This window comes from Ascaphus truei, chromosome 22 (genome assembly GCF_040206685.1).
Source record: "Ascaphus truei isolate aAscTru1 chromosome 22, aAscTru1.hap1, whole genome shotgun sequence".
In the NCBI taxonomy this organism is placed as follows: domain Eukaryota; kingdom Metazoa; phylum Chordata; class Amphibia; order Anura; family Ascaphidae; genus Ascaphus; species Ascaphus truei.
Genome location: NC_134504.1, coordinates 9,171,194 through 9,188,989, shown reverse-complemented (window position 1 = coordinate 9,188,989; position 17,796 = coordinate 9,171,194). Strand labels below are relative to the sequence as shown.

The 17,796-nt window shown below is 43.9% G+C and overlaps 1 protein-coding gene across 7 annotated transcripts in view; it reads left to right on the top strand.

Annotated features, from left to right (window-relative positions):
* Positions 1-11,528, top strand: part of TMEM100 (transmembrane protein 100) — a 30,523-nt gene extending 18,995 nt beyond the window's left edge. For 6 of the 7 annotated variants that reach the window (XM_075579882.1, XM_075579883.1, XM_075579884.1 and 3 more), the window contains exon 3: positions 5,941-11,528. In XM_075579882.1, the coding sequence (XP_075435997.1) occupies positions 6,007-6,408 (402 nt within the window). In that variant the 5' untranslated portion in view covers positions 5,941-6,006 and the 3' untranslated portion in view covers positions 6,409-11,528. Of the gene's footprint in view, positions 1-4,159; positions 4,329-5,940 lie in introns of all 7 variants that reach the window. The other variant, XM_075579888.1, reaches the window with a different exon arrangement.
* The last annotated feature ends 6,268 nt before the right edge of the window (positions 11,529-17,796 follow it).

Sequence of the window (17,796 nt, the reverse complement as noted above, 5' to 3'; positions counted from 1 at the left end):
ATGATAACGATAAACGTTAGTCACAGTCTTAAAATGTAGCAGTCTCCTAAATTGGACTACATGTTACTTATAGCTTAGAACTGAAGTTTGTAGAAATAAATACAAATATCAGTAGTCTTTAAAGCAGCAAAACGTGAAATCTTTTAGGGTTTTTTTTTTTTAAATCAATTCTTTAATATTAGATAATAGTGAGTGGTTTTTTTAATTCAACTCGATGCCATTTTGAATGTGTCCCCGGCAATGCAAGCATTTTGCAACACTGTCCTGTTTGTGATAATGTGCTGCCAATGTTCACAGCAGTTTGAGCTGTAAACTGTAATAATAGATCATGTTACCTTCGCAATATACAGATACATTGTAGCTGCTGAGTCACACTGACTGAAGGATTGCTTGAAACTGAAAGGTGGCCATTATGTTAGGCACACAATCAGGATTTTTACAGACTTATAACAGGAGCACCAAACGATTGCCAGCTAAGATAAGAATGTCATGGCTTTACATATAAAAATAAGGAAAGTTGCACAATAATACAGATTTATGCATAAAATGTGAAATAACGTTTTAAGCACACGGTGAAAATATGACAATTTATCCTGACTTTTTCACAATAGTTTGATATATTAACTACATAATTTGACATTCAAATAGGACACACGTCATGTCAGCATTTGTATGCGTGTATGCACAATAAATAATAGAATATACTTTAAGTGCCTGTAGCAATAGATATACTCAAAATCAACCTTTTTTTTATATATATATATTTTGTCATTTTATACCAGTAATGAGTGTGAATTAAGTTCTAGAAGAAGCTTAACTTCTGTTTTATCAAACGCAATGGCTACATTGCAGTTACTGATTCCAGAAAATTATCAGCCTTGATGTGATACATCCGCTTTTCATATCTTATATCAATAACATAGATATTTAGGGATAGTGATTTTATGCTGCTGAGAATAACTCAGACTCGTGAAGGAATATCTCCTGAGTGATTACTGTTAGCTCAGGGTGTTCTGTCTTTTTGAGGGGTTAAGAAACCCTATAATTGCAGATAAAGAAATGTTAAATTGAAACAATGTTTTGACCAAAGTTTAATAGTTTTATCTTTTTATTTTATATAAAGCTAAAGTCATATAAACCCGTAAATGGAAAATAATCTGTTATGACCAAAGAAATATTGACCGTTTATGATCTTAACAAATGTTGACAAGTATATGTAATGCAAGGTTTCAATAAAAAATACTATACAAAAACAAAGAAACCCTATAATTATATTGTGAAATTTTGCAGAACCCCAACCCTCTCTAATAGCGCGTCTGAGATCAGACGCATTGTAAGGAACCCCAACCCTCTCTAATAGCGCGTCTGAGATCAGATGCATTGTAAGGAACCCCAACCCTCTCTAATAGCGCGTCTGAGATCAGACGCATTGTAAGGAACCCCAACCCTCTCTAAAAACGCGTCTGAGATCAGATACATTGTAAGGAACCCCAACCCTCTCTAATAGTGCATCTGAGATCAGATGCATTGTAAGGAACCCCAACCCTCTCTAGTAGCGCGTCTGAGATCAGATGCATAGTAAGGAACCCCAACCCTCTCTAATAGCGCGTCTGAGATCAGACGCATTGTAAGGAACCCCAACCCTCTCTAATAGCGCGTCTGAGATCAGATGCATTGTAAGGAACCCCGACCCGCTCTAATAGCGTGCCTGAGATCAGATACATTGTAAGGAACCCCAACCCTCTAATAGCGCGTCTGAGATCAGATGCATTGTAAGGAACCCCAACCCTCTCTAATAGCGCATCTGAGATCAGATACATTGTAAGGAACCCCAACCCTCTCTAGTAGCACCTCTGAGATCAGATACATTGTACTTTTAGTGATGCCCGGGGGGGGGGGGGGGGGGAACCCAAGATGTTCCTGGCTGGGTCTTCTGACTTTTTGCAGACGACAGGGGAGACAGACGGTTAAAAAGATATCCTGACCATATTTCCTACATTAAGTCTAACAAAAGGTAAATCGGATATTTCACAGTAGTCAAAATGTAATGGTACCAGTGCTTTGATATAGTATTTGCAATCCTCTCCCTTTCTGTTCTTAGAATATAAATACTTTTTCCACTGCAAGGTCAAACGCGCTTTGCCCCACAACAGATGTCGAATTTAGCAATATCAAACGCGGCCCCTGACCCCTGCTTCTCAAAAGCCTTTTGACCACTGACGGTTTGATGTTTACACTCCTATTGTAAAGGCGATTGTACATCAGCATGCTACTTGCTTAATTAACCTCTCTGCTGCCAGAGGAGCCAGCCACTCTGAACACAAAGAGTTAAACATGACATCAAAGGTGTACTACAGGTCGATTTCAAACGCCCTAACCGTTAACAGTTTCCATATCCCAGATCCCATCTGTGTTTTATCAAAAAGTCATAAATTGCCTTTCCCGTTAGGTTTGACTCTCTCTCTGTGGATGTTACAGTATCTGTGACCTTTCTAGTAATACTGTTGCATTTAAATCTTTACATAATGTAGGGCTTTGATATTTAACAGCTGCCTTTGTTCAAGATGCCCTGACGTCATCTTCTCCTGGCTATGCCCCGTGCAAAGCAGCTTCAATCCAGCACGCAGAAGACCACATATTACAGAGTAGGGACGTGGGGCGCTAGTAATATTTACATTCAAAATCAACTTAAAATAATTCACTATGGGTAAACCCAAGCATTTCTCCACGGGATCTGCACCACTAAATTACTAAACAGTTTCTAAACACAGTACATTGTAACATTTAACTCCGTTAGCTAAAGTTCTTGGCAACATTATTCTGCCGGGACGTGAGAATTTGAAAGGGGCAGTCAGATTTAGCAATCACAAGTAATGTGCAAGTTTTACTTCTTCTTTTTTGGGGTGAAAAATGTGTGTAATTATTTTTTGATGTCATGTTGCTGAGCGCAACACAAAATGAAATACACCATTTTTTCTCATCTAATGCTGATTGTCCTGTACTTTTATCTGTTTGCCTAACGATCAAATCAGGTTAACGACACAAAACGTCAAAGAAAACGTTTGTAAATAATGTTGCCTGTCGACAAAAAAAGGGAGCGGGAGAATTATTTATCAGAGTCTCCCGGGTGCAAAATGAGTGCAAAGGAACAGCATCAGATTTATTAAAAAAATAAAAACATTAACAGAAATAGGATTTTCTTGCATGATAAATCCGGTGCAGTGTTTTTACACCAGTTTTGCCCCGCTTTTGCACCCAGAAGACTTTGATAAATGATGCCCAATGAGAGCACAGTGCAAAACTGGTGCAAACTCCCCCCCACCCCCTCCTCCCACCCCAAAATATCACATTATATCCCATGCAACCTTTTTTCTTTGCTAAATCGGATGCAGAATTTTTTCTCCAGTTTTGCAGCTGGAAGACTTTTATATTCAACTCCCAAACAGTGTGAGATATGTCCTTTTTGCTGTGCTCCGTCACAAACTGCACTTCTCAACTCCCAAACAGTCTTATCACAAAAAAATTGCAATAAACTCCTTTCTAGTTGCCTTTTAAAACATTACAGAGACCATGTATAGAGATTTTCTCACCTAGGCATACGTTGCTACAGATGTAGCAAGAGACGGTCTTTGGCACTTGGGTAAGTTGCGGTCACGCGACTAACCTGGCACCGGAGGATTATCATGATGGGGTGGTCTGATATGACCGCATGGACACCCCGCGGCACGATTGCGGCAGACGCGGTCTCCGGCGCTGTAGACTTTTGCTTTTTCGACCGAAGCGCAGGAGACAGGAAATCTCGCCACATCTGTATGCCATTATTCACGTTCTTTTATTTTGGCGCTCGGTTTCCCATTCTTTGCATGGCGTGTGCGTAGTGTTCATACACATGGACGCGTTAGGAATTGTTTGTGACTACCCGTGTTTGTCTTCGATGCCGAGAAAAAGTCGACGCAAAAGTTTTGACGCAAAAGTTTTTTTTCTATATTCTACTAAAGAACAGACTGTGCTGTGGGTTGTTCATGTGGGGTGTGTGGGGTGTGTGTACACATATACATGTTAAGTTATGGTGGGTGAAAAAGGCAACAATAAACCTCCACCGTTAAGATATAGCCAATTAAGAATATCACTTGTGAGCACATTCACATGTCTTAGACAGGTCTGCAACCCTGCCTTTCACCATTATCACCCAGCATACAGTGCTCCAACTGCAGCAAGGGATTCTGGGAAATGGCATGCAAATGAGCACACAATGTGTCACCTTGAGTGATAAAACACGCCATGTACAAGCTAACCAGCTCACAATTGGCAAGTTTGCACGTCATACAGTAAGTAATGTATAAAAAATACTTCACCGAAATCCAAGGATCAAGGAAGGGGGCACTGGAAGTAAGTGAATTTAATACATAGTAAAAAATTATCCAACGTTTCGGAGCCAACATCGAGCCCCTTCATCAGGGAGGTGCAGGGGCTGAGGGGGCAGGCACTTAAAAAGTGCAGGTACAGAATGAAACCTCTATCATCATAAATCAGCAAACGATACCTTGGCTATCAAGCAGCCTGGTTCAAACATTGTTGTATATACTTACTTTTCTATATAATCGGGCTCAAACCTTTCAGCTCCATCTCTTCACTGTTTGGGGGAAGACGAGGAATAAACGAGTGTTGGGAGGGATGGGGGGCCCCAAAGACTCCATTCGCTTTAAATCTATCCAAGACCTTACAACTACCATTAAGCCATTAAGCCTCTTATTCGTTCCTTAGAGCAAATTCAGCTTTGCCAGGCTCCCCTCAATAATGCAACTGACACTGAGAATTTTAACGGGGCCGTGACTTCCTTAAAGACCCCAGGAGAAAGACCACTCAAATACGGTTTCCATTTGGGTATAAATTTCCCAGCTCTATGGCAGACATGTTTAATGGGTTGGATCTGGGTGATTGATGACGCCCTCCTCCCCCCCCCCCCCAACAATCTGATACCTATAAATATTCTTAAATCCCTTTTTAAGTTCGTTTGTTAACATGGCGAGCCAAGGCATGATAGGGGTTTGATTTCCTCTGGCTACCTTTTGTATGATATCACCGTGCTTAATAGGAGTTTGCACAGGCAAAAGCCCACTTCTGTCCCTCCTTAACGCTTATTGACGCTCTCACATGGACAGGATGCACTGAGGTTCAGTAAACACTTGATAGGCAAGCACTGTCCCATTTAGTGGCCCCAATGGGGGGACAAAAATTCCTTTTATTTCCCGAAAATCCACAACAGACGAATGTTTTGCTTTAAGCACAATGACATTTGTTTAAAACAGCAATTCCCCCAGTCGTGTTTTTTTTCTTCTTCTTTTTACGTGAAAGGGAAGCAGGAGCTGAAACAGCCCCAGGAACCAGAGATACATACCTAAGCCAATGAAGGTGGCACCTTTCCTGATATTAGGGAATCGGTGGGTCCCCAAGGCTGAAATTAACACAGTATAGCTCTGAGGACCCCCGGTTGCCCTTCCGGTTCTTGAGCACTGGAGTTGGGAACCTCTGTTCTAAACAAATCACTAGCTCTAGTTCAACAATGTCTTCCGTAGGACCTCACTTCAGCAGTTCCACTCTTTACTTCTAGACCTAGAAGTGCAAGTGCATTTAACCTTCAGGTGGCTTCATGACATTCCCTGGACATCACAACGGCCGGTATTCCAGGGGCCCTCATGACGTTTAGGGACCATCATGCAAGGTTTGCTTGTTTTCTAGAGGGAGATCGTGTTCACCGTTCAGAGCAGTGAACACGTTCGAAACAGAAGTGCTACCAAAGTGTTACATGGTGGCGACCCTGGAATTCTGCTGCTGCCGGGCGTTCGGCATCGTAATTGTTAATCGTCTCGATTATATATTGAATAACTACTGCTTATTGAACCTATATTGAACATATGTACCGTTTTTTTTTCTACACAGCTTAAGACATTCTCGACCCAAAACAGAAGTAGCCTAAGAATCCATTGAAGACCTACCCATAGCAAGATGATGGAGCAGCCCATTAAAGAGATCCCAGGAACTCCAAAGGGCCCGGAACCCGTGACGATGGAAAAGACCAACAATGACTATGTGATCACAGCTGTTCCCAGGGTCAATGAAACTCAGCTGACTGCGGCGACGGGGGGCGCAGAACTATCCTGTTACCGCTGCACCATCCCCTTCGGAGTGGTAATACTTATAGCCGGAGTGGTCGTCACTGCGGTGGCTTACAGTTTTAACTCTCACGGGTCCATCATAACCATGTTCGGACTGGTCCTTTTATCCTTTGGGCTACTCTTGGTCTGCTCAAGTGCCCTATGCTGGAAAATCAGGCAACGGAAAAAGAGAGTGAAAAGGAGGGAGAGTCAAACGGCGTTGATGGCAAACCAAAGGAGTTTATTCGCTTAAGGACTATAGGACGCCTAGAACAGTGACGCTGCTACTTAAATCAATTGGACCAGCTAATAGCCGTTCAGGGTTACGGAGAGATCCACTGGTTTGGAATTCTGTCAGCACAGACCAAATGCATTTGAAGGAGCTTCACACAGTACTGTACACACCTGCAGTCGGATGTGTGACTATGTACCGGTTTGATTAACCATTTAATTCTCAGCCTTATCGCTAACCACAAGGCCATTCTGATACAGACAGCAGTCTACTATAAATCTTAGTTGCCTCATTTTAATAGTGTCAAGTGTTCCCTGCCTGTTTTTGATTGTTCTACACATTGGTAACACTAACCCACTTGGGAATCAGGAAGAAATGTGCCGGATTCGAGTTGACGAGCTCTGTTTGCCAGAAATTTGCTTTTTAAAGCAGCATTCCTGGTTGGAGACTTAAAAAAAAAAATAGGTTTGAAGCAGGGGGTCTCTGGACTTGAACCGTGTTAATTTCAGCTCGGGAGCCCCCTGCTTCCCTAGAGACCTACCTCGGAACGGGGTTGCCGGTAGCAGCTCTGGCTAGACTACAGTAGTTGGGGCTATCGAAATGGCGGCTTCCAATGTCCCACCCGACGCGGGCCAGTAGGGAGCCGTGATGTCATCCCTGGCGGCTTTCTATTGGCCCGCATGGCTGGGTCATGGAAAACCAGCAGGGAGATAGCGGCAGCAGCTGCCGAGGTAAGGGTCTCGGGAAGCAGTTCAGCTCCGGGGGTCCCCTGACTTCCTACTTAGAGAGGCCTGGAGAACATTGCGAAAGGGTTAACGTTTGTGTGGCGGAGGAACGAGTCGGAAGCTCATACGACGCCGAATCGAGGAACGTTGCGAAACCGGTAAATGTCAGAACATTAGTAAATAAATCAGAAATTAATATATTTTGACCTAGACATTTTTTATCGGGGTTTCACGGATTAAGGAAATGTAATTAGCAAAGGTTTTTTTTTATTTTATTTTATTTTTACAATGGTGTAATGCAACTCTGGTCCTCAAGGGCCACGGACAGGTCAAGTTTTCAGGCTATCCCTGCTTCAGAACAGGTGGTTCAATCAGTGGCTCAGTAATTATAACTACACCACCTGTGCTGAAGTAGGGGTATCCTGAAAACCTGACCTGTTGGTGGCCCTTGAGGACTGGGTGTTGGCCACCCCCCCAGTCTAAAGACTAACCTCCTAAATGAAAGCAGCCGCCCGCTATTAAAAGGTGATGACATTGCGGGCTTTGCTTGTTCTAACGTTTCCCCCATTTTATAATCCCACGTGAAATGCCACGAGCACTTTCCTTATTTGGGCAGATAACCAACGCATTCTACACACCGCGCAAGTAGGAATATTCACCCCAGCTTCCGAAAAGGAGCGTGGGGCGGAGTCTTCTCATGTGGCAATTAATGGAGACACCCCTTAACGAATGGTAGACAGAGATAGTGGGCCGTTTCCTGGGAACACCATTGGTAACATCTCACATTTTCCAGCAATAACGTTTATTTTCAATTTGATCACAGATGTGATTTTATTTTGGGATCGATTCCGGCAATAACTTAATTCAGAGGTTCTCAACTCCAGTCCTCAAGCTCCCCCTCACCCCCCAACAGGTCAGGTTTTCAGGATATCCCAGCTACAGCACGGGTGGATCAATCAGTCCCTGCTTCAGCACAGGTGGCTCAATCAGGCCCTGCCTCACCACAGGTGGCTCAATCAGCCCCTGCTTCAGCACAGTTGGCTCAATCAGTCCCTGCTTCAGCACAGGTGGCTCAATCACTCCCTGCCTCAGCACATGTGGCTCAATCAGTCCCTACTCCAGCACAGGTGGCCCAATCTGTGGCTCAGTCCCTGATTGAGTCACCTGTGCTGAAGCTGGGATATCCTGAAAACCTGACCTGTTGGGGATGGCAGGACTTGAGAACCTCCGACTTCATTTGCCTTGCGACGCATAGGCCCATATTTACTAAGCGGTTCTTACCCATAAGGCACCACTTCGACGTCGGAAGGCGCCTCACAACCCATGCACGTGTTACCGCTTGGTACATATGAACCATAGTGTGCGTGCGCATGCGCATGCGTGTAACTGCAGTGAGTAAAAAGCCATTATATTCTATAAGTGAAACGGCAACAATTTCCTAGTGGCCGCAAAAAAATGTACAAAGTACAATAAGCAGTATTTACACACATAAATATATCACCCGAAAGCTGGGGCAAAAACCCTATAAAAAAACTGCATTCTACATCATTTCCCATAAAAGACTTAACCCTGCAAAAAAAGGCAAAAATGTGACAATTTTTTTTTTTTGGCTGGGTGAAATAAAGATGTCTGTATCGCCCAAAAAGTCTTATTTAGTTTTAACAATCGCCACCATTTCTGTGATCATGGTATTGTTAGGTGTTAGTTAATTAGTAACACCCGGCTCATCCTGTAATCGGCTGGAGGGACTGGTCAACTCAAAAGTGACCGATTTCTTTATGCAGATAAAGCGGCGACAAAACGACACAAAAAAAGATGCAGAATTTGATATATCTCGTTATAAGTGTAGGGGGAAATTAATTCCAAACTTTATTGGCAGTCCACTTAGAGCACAGGTGGCAAACTCCAGTCCTCAGCGGCCACCAACAGGTCAGGCTTTCAGGATATCCCTGCTTCAGCACAGGTGGCTCAATCAGTCCCAGCTTCAGCACATGTGGCTCAACCAGTCCCAGCGTCAGCACAGGTGGCTCAATCATTGGCCCGGTCGACCGAGCCACTGATTGAGCCACCTGTGCTGAAGCAGGGATATCCTGAAAACCTGACCTGTTGGTGGCCCTTGAGGACTGGCCTCTCTTACATCCATTTTTTCTTGCATCAAAAGTGCTATGCAGCTTCTTTTTATTTTTTGCAGGGTTTCCTCAATAATTTGTTATTTACTTTTCCTAAACAAGAGCCTTGTGTAGTTTCTCATTATTTAAAGCTGCTGTACAGTTTGCAGCCAACAAAAGCGCGGTTTCAATTTGGCAACATACATGAGATTGACATTAGACAGCATCCGCCCTTAAAAACGCTTTATTTTTATTTTTATTTTTACCGCGGTTTTTCATACAGTAGAGCTTGCAACATACTCTGGGCGGGAAGGCCTAATATTAAAGCGTACATTATACCAGGGGTGGGCAAATCCAGTCCTCAAGGGTCACCAACAGGTCAGGTTTTCAGGATATCCCTGCTTCAGCACAGGGGGGCTCAATCAATGGCCTAGTCATTACGACTGACATAAAGCGTATGACAAATTTGAGGCGACACGCATTATTACAACCATGTTAGAATCGATGATCATTTTATTTAGTACAAGAGGATGTCGAGCCACTGATGGAGCCCCCCTGTGCTGAAGCAGGGATATCCTGAAAACCTGACCTGTTGGTGGACCTTGGTGACTGAAGTTGCCCACTCCTGCATTATACCACACACACTGTACTGGTCTTAGTAACGGCGGAATTAGAGCTGCAATCTTTCCCAAAATAGATTTCGTTTGTTCGTACAGATTTTAAACCGGGCGTCCTTTGCTGCGATACTTTGCGGCTCTGGGGTTCCCGAGATACTTCCATCTTTAGTTGCCGGCGGTTATTGCTGTGAATTGAAAGATGGCCACCGGTATTGTCCAATAGGGAGCTGCAATGTTACCGATGGCCACCGGTATTGTCCAATAGGAAGCTGCAATGTCGCCGCCAGGATTTTGCGATCATTTTTGTTTTCCAGAACGCGCGTTAAAACCCCGGCGGCTAAAAACGTAAGTGTCTCTGGAACCAGCGAGGGACCCTGAGCTAAAAATAGCACGGTTCTGCTCCAGAAACCATCCCAAATTTGAATTGTTTCAAAATAAATGAAAACGCGTGAAATAAAAAGGTAGGTAACATTGCTCCTTCGAGGTCTTTGATGGTTATTCATTAAGCTGCAATAGTTGCGCTGATTGCAGATATCGTAGTTTAATGAGTAACCCCTTGTGTACCTGGCTGGGATAAGAATGCGTGCGCCGTTTTTTGAACCCTCTGAGCGTTCGCAACTCGTAATCACTACGTGAGGCCCAGGGAGGGCGAGCTTTTCCTGGACGAATCGCAGGCCGCGATCTGCCCCGTCAGGGAACGGCAGAAGGAGGGCTCTTCTGTTTCCTGGAAAATGGCCGCCGCAGTCACATGACTGCACTGTGCCGGAGGGGCGGGGGGGGAATGGGTCGCTTACCGCGACCATTCCAAAATATATAGTAGCAGCAGACGTGATTTCCCCCTGATTTTAGGTGTGTCACTGGTTTTTAGCAGAGGCGGTTATATGAAAATCAAAATATTTCCAATATTATTTTATTTTTTTAATTGTCCACAACCCCAATTCCCGCTGATTTTGGCCCTTGTATATAGCCATTGAAAAATATATAGAGCAATAATAAACAGACGTATTTTTTATGATTTTTTTTTTAGACCTAATGTTGACAGTACACCTGTTGGACCCGATCCAGTGTGCTGTGAAAGCCACTTTCTCCCAACGCGGGAAGATTTGGGACCTATTTCTTTGATCGGGGCTTAAATCTTCCCCAGCAAGGGGATACTTGCCTGCAGCATCTAAAACAGGAGACATGAAATTGAGATCGATAGCAGATACTATTCTAGGATGAGAACTCAAGTTCTGATCCACCCTCCGCTTTTCTTTTTCCAGGATGGGACCTTAGAGTCCCCCGGAGTAGAACTGCTCTCTTTTCAGCTCCGGGTACCCGCTCTGTTTCCCCGAGATACTTACCGGTAAAAGTAGCACGTTCCAGTTCTCTCCAGGGGAAACAAAATGGAAGTTTCAATATCTCTTGTGAAGCGGGCCCTACAGGAAGCCGCATCGTCATCAGTGACAGGCTTCCGATTGGCCAAGCGTGACAGGCTACCGGGAAGTACCTTTTGACCGAAAAGCCTTGCCGTTTTTCAATGCAACGAGAAGTTCCACGGCTGACCATATTTCTGGAACAGCGGAACCGTTTTGAGAGGGGCGCTTGGACGCATTCGCACACCTCTGCTTGTTTTAACCAGGCTCTTAACTCTCTCACTGCCTGCTCCTTCTGGCAGCAAAAAAAAAAAGGTTAAACATTTGTCAAATTCCTCCTCTGAAAGCAAAACGATATTTTTTCCCCAACATGTTGGGCTGAGTTGGACTTGACGAGAAAACAACTATATATATATATATAGCTTTCTTTTATACAGCGCTGACAATGTACTCGGCGCGTTGCAAGAGACAATACAGCGCAGAAGATGATAATACAATACGTTCGAACGAAACCAGGCAATAGTAAAGGAGATCCCTGACCCGGAGAGCTGACGATCTAGTGACTATTCCCACTTAACGCCTTCAAAGAAAGGTAAGGTACAAGTGACACCTTTTTAATAGCAAAGTCTATTGTTAAAGAGAGGGCAGGATTGATTTCAGGACTCCAGAGGTACCTTCATCAACATGCTAGGTCAGCGGCTCTCAGCTCCAGTCCTCAAGACCTCGACCCGCCCCCCATTAGGTCAGGTTTTCACAATATCCCTTCTGCACCACAGGTGACTCAATCAGAGGCTTGAGCCACCTGTGCTGAAGCAGGGACTGATTGAGCCACCGGTGCTGACGCTGGGATATCCTGCAAACCTGACCTGTTGATGTGGGGCTTGAGGACTGACGTTCAGCACCCCTTACGTAGAGGACAGCACTGGCTTTCCCCTTTCTGGCAGCAAAGAGGTTAAATCACCGTTACGTTTTGAGGATTGGGTGCGCTAAGGCAGCGGCGGGCAACTCCAGTCTTCAAGGTTCACCAGCAAGTCGGTGTTTTCAGGATATCCCTGCTTCAGCGCAGGCAGAGCCACCTGTGCTGAGGTTGCGATATCCTGAAAACCAGACTCGTTGGGGGCTGGAGTTGAGAACCCCACTGCATTCGGGTTAACTGAAAGGAATGAAGTTGAACCAATGAATCTTTAGTGCGAAACGCGTTGGCGGATTAGTCGCCTTCTTCTTAGATGGCTTAAATATATTTGATTATCTAAAACTCCCCTTGCCCGTTCATTTCCTGGGCGTCGTGCGGTCCTGTTTGCCTTCATTAGGCGGCTTTTGGGATAAATGGAAGGAAGACATGCCGGGCATCTGGGTTAAGAGAAATAGCGCTCGCTGCGAGATTAACAGTGGGACGCGGTAGCATTAAAACACTATACTTGTAGACTTCAAGTGCAAGAATGAATGTACCTTCTCCCCCGGACACCCTTTGTGACCTTCATTTGAAATGACCTTCATTGGGTGTCGCGTAATTGTTACTACAGTGAATTACAATGGTGGTACTTGTAGTTTTTATTTTATTTTATAGTTGTCATTACAGCGTATTTAGGTCGCTATCTGTAATTCTGTTTGTCCAAAGTAAGCGTCACGAGATGTAATTTGTATCTAAAATGCGAAACGTTTTTTTTTTGTGTGTGTAAATTAACGTTAAAATGATCAAACCTAGCACTTTGTGGGGGTCTTTTTCTTGTTTTTTTGTATAAAATTTACATTTTATTAAAAAATAAATAAAAAAATATTAGTGCTGCTAAAACGTGTAATGGTACTGTGTTTCTTTTTGCTCTTAAGGGATTGATTGATTCATTCCCTCTAACTCCAAATGCCAAGGGGTACTTTCTGGTAGGTTAATACTAAAGGTTTGGGGACAGTTGGGCAACTCCAGTCCTCAAGTCCAAACAGGTCAGGTTTTCAGGATATTCCTGCTTCAGCACAGGTGGCTCAATCATTGACAAACACAGTGTGTGTGTGTGTGTGTGTGTGTGTGTGTGTGTGTGTGTGTGTGTGTGTGTGTGTGTGTGTGTGTGTGTGTGTGTGTGTGTGTGTGTGTGTGTTTGTGTGTGTGTGTGTGATGACATATGTATGTATATATGAATACAAATGTATGCAACTGTTCAGGACACTTAATGGTGGCCTAAACCGAGACCGCAGTTTCATGAGTCACTACCCTGACACAAGAGAACTCTCTTCTCATGAGTTCTAAAGGCCATGACTATACATACTGCGCTATATGAACACAGCTGTCTCTTACACATACATATGCACAATGTAATTCACTATCCATATACAGGTAGTCCTCGCTATCCAACGTTTCACTTTACAATGAATGGCATATCCAACGCTTTACAATGCAACCCTCCGGGCCGTTTTTCGATATCGCTTTATAAATGTATATTTACACACATACTGTACATACACACATACACGTACACACACATACTCTTACATCACGAACACAATCAGCCCCAGCTTCAGCACAGCGGGCTCACTCAGTCCCAGCTTCAGCACAGGTAGCTCAATCAGTGGCTCATGATCCACTGATTGAAGCCCGTTCTGAAGCAGGGATATCCTGAAAACCGGACCTGTTGGTAACCCTTGAGGACTGGAATTGGTCGCCCCCTGCCCTACACAGCTCAAAAATAAAAATGTGCTCAACAAACAAACATCCTTTTGTGGTCGCTTCAGCAGGTGACCTTCGTGTGACTTGAGTTGAAGGGACCTGTTACAGGCGCGTTGTTTCCAGACCGATGAGCTAAGTGCCGGTTTGTTTCTGCAGGGGCTCCTTGGCTAATGACTGTCAGTCCCCCCGAACCATCCTCCTGTTTCATTAACACAAACACAGAAAAGTGTCACTGGAGAGCAGGTGGCCCGAGCTGCGTTTAGCCGCAAAACTTTCCTATACACAAAGCAGCGCCCCGCTGTTACATACAGAGGAAAAAACAAACTCATAGGAAGTTCTCGCTGGCATATCGCTTGTTCAAAAGAACAATTACATCCGACTTTCAGATGACACCGTGATATGCAGATGTTGCTCGGACTGATATGCACTGGCAGTAGTTAAAGGGACAGCCCTGCTCGCACTGATATGCACTGGCAGTGGTTAAAGGGACAGCCCTGCTCGCACTGATATGCACTGGCAGTAGTTAAAGGGACAGCCCTGCTCGCACTGATATGCACTGGCAGTAGTTAAAGGGACAGCCCTGCTCGCACTGATATGCACTGGCAGTGGTTAAAGGGACAGCCCTGCTCGCACTGATATGCACTGGCAGTGGTTAAAGGGACAGCCCTGCTCGCACTGATATGCACTGGCAGTAGTTAAAGGGACAGCCCTGCTCGCACTGATATGCACTGGCAGTAGTTAAAGGGACAGCCCTGCTCGCACTGATATGCACTGGCAGTAGTTAAAGGGACAGCCCTGCTCGCACTGATATGCACTGGCAGTAGTTAAAGGGACAGCCCTGCTCGCACTGATATGCACTGGCAGTAGTTAAAGGGACAGCCCTGCTCGCACTGATATGCACTGGCAGTAGTTAAAGGGACAGCCCTGCTCGCACTGATATGCACTGGCAGTAGTTTAAGGGACAGCCCTGCTCGCACTGATATGCACTGGCAGTAGTTAAAGGGACAGCCCTGCTCGCACTGATATGCACTGGCAGTAGTTAAAGGGACAGCCCTGCTCGCACTGATATGCACTGGCAGTAGTTAAAGGGACAGCCCTGCTCGCACTGATATGCACTGGCAGTAGTTAAAGGGACAGCCCTGCTCGCACTGAAATGCACTGGCAGTAGTTAAAGGGACAGCCCTGCTCGCACTAAAGTGAAGTAAGAGTAGTGGCATGTTAATAGAACTATTATTTTTTTTGCCCCTTGTATAGAGCTGACAGTATACGCAGTGCTGTACATAGATTTAAATTTTTTTTACAAGTCGCTGCCACGTGGAGTTTACAATCTATGTTTTGGTGTCTGAGGCACAGGGACACAAATTAACCTTCCCAAGGACCCTGGGAGCTGACACCAGGAATTGAACCAGGCTCCCCTGCTTCACACTCAGAGTCAGTGCTTTTAATCACGAAGCCCAGAGTATTTTTTCTAACAATACACATGGCGGATTAATAATCCGCGGTCGGATTGTAATTAATCTGCAACCGGATTAAATGCGGGGGGGGGGGGGTGTGGGGGGGAGGAAAGAGAGAGAAAGTGCAGATTTATAACAATCCACAATGCGGATTTCGGAATCAACATGGAATCTGAGTGCGGATTCCTTAAAACTCCACCCTGATTATATCCAATGGCGGATTCTGATTAATCCGCTCTGATTTTGTAGTGCCCAATTCGCAGATGGATTTTCGTACGGGGGAAGGACTTGGTCAAAATAATCTGCGGAATTCCGGGGAACAGATTTGGACTGGTTTGGCCATCTCTACTAATTACCCTATACACCCCTTTCTAATGGACACAGAAAAATGAGAGAATGTAGACAAATATTTGACTGTACTACTCAGTATATGGACACCCTAAAGTGGAAATATATGAAGTATGAAAGAGTAGAGTAAACCAATGACTCCCCATTATTCAATACAGAAACAGGTAGATTTAATAATACATTAGTTATGAATAGGCGTTAAATCATTGCGGACTGTGCATATCGCTGTTGTTTTGTATATGGGCCCTTCAAACAGGTGGGAAGCAGGTGAGTTAATTTCAGCTTTGGGGACCCCCTATCTCTCGAGATACTTACCGGGAACGCCAGCGCTGAGACTTCTTGGTTGTGTAACCGTATCAGTGCAGGAAGGGTCACGGTGCCAAAGTACCACGGCCGATCCAGGATTCACGATCACATAGTTACATAGATGATGAGGTTGAAAAAAGACGTACTTCCATCAAGTTCAAACTATGCTACATTTAGAAAACAGATACATTATCCTATATCTATACTTACAGTACTTATTGATCCAGAGGAAGGCAAACAGAAAACCCCAGTGTGATATTATCCATTGATATCTCAAAAGGGGAAAAATAAATTCCTTCCTGACTCCAAGAATTTGCAATCAGATTACTCCCTGGATCAACATCCTTCCCGTGTTTACTTATTTGGTATATCCCTGTATACCTTTCCTTTCTATAAAGATGTCCAACCTTTTTTTGAACAAATCTATTGTATCTGCCATCACAGTCTCCGTGGCTAATGAATTCCACATGTTAACTGCCCTTACTGTAAAGAACCCTTTCCTTTGTTGCTGGTGAAATCTCCTTTCCTCCAACCTAAAGGGATGCCCCCGAATCCTCTATACTGTCCTTGGGATGAATAGTTATTTTGAAAGCTCCTTGTACTGTCTGAATATATTTATATATAGTTATCATATCCCCTCTTTTCTAATGTAAATAAATCTAATTTAGCTAGCTTCTCCTCATAAATTAGATTGTCTGTCCACTTTATTCATTTGGTGGCTCTTCTCTGCACTCTCTAGTTCCATAATTTATTTTCTAAGGAGTGGTGCCCAAAATTATACTCCATATTCAAGGTGTGGTCTTACTAATGCTTTGTAAAGGGGCTTAATTATGTTTACTTCTCTTCCATCCATTGCCCGTTTAATGCAAGATAAGATCGTGTTTGCCTTTGCAGCTACTGCATGACTTTGGGCACTATTGCTAAGCCTGCTGTCTACAAGCACTCCTAAATCCTTCTCCATCAAGGTTTCCCCCAATGTATCCCAATTTAATTTGTAAGTCATCTGTTTATTCTTGCTTCCCAAATGCATAACCTTACATTTATCTGTATTAAACCTCATCTCCCATTTACCTGCCCAGGTTTCCAGTCTCTCCAAGTCTTTCTGGAGAGAAATTACATCCTGCTGATTCTACTACCTTACACAATTTAGTATCATCAGCAAAGATGGAGATTTTGCTCTCGATGCCAACCTCAAGGTTATTAATAAACAAGTTAAAAAGCAAGGGTCCCAGTACCGATCCCTGAGGTACTCCACTCACGACTTTAGCCCAACCTGAAAAAGTTCCATTTTTGACAACCCTCTGTTGTCTGTCCTTCAACCAGTTTTCAATCCAGGTGCATATATTTTTACTGAGTCTAATTTGTTTTATTTTGTACACCAACCTCTTGTGTGGAACCGTATCAAAAGCCTTTGCAAAATCTAAGTAGACCACATCAACTTCATTACCCTGGTCTAATTTCTTACTTACCTCCTCAAAGAAACAGATAAGGTTAGTTTGGCATGATCTATCCTTCATAAATCCATGCTGACTATTACTAATAATTTTATTTTCCATTAGGTATTCCTGAATATTATCCTTCATTAAGCCTTCAAGTAGTTTCCCCACTATTGAAGTCAGGCTTACAGGTCTGTAATTCCCCGGTTGTGATCTAGCTAACTTTTTAAATAGAGACACCACGTCTGCTTTACGCCAATCTTGTGGTACTGAGCCTGTGGAAATGGAGTCCTTGAATATTAAATGTGATGTTTTGGCTATTACTGAACTAAACACCTTGAGAACTCTTGGATGTATGCCATCGGGGCCAGGTGCCTTATTTACTTTCATTTTTTCAAGCCACT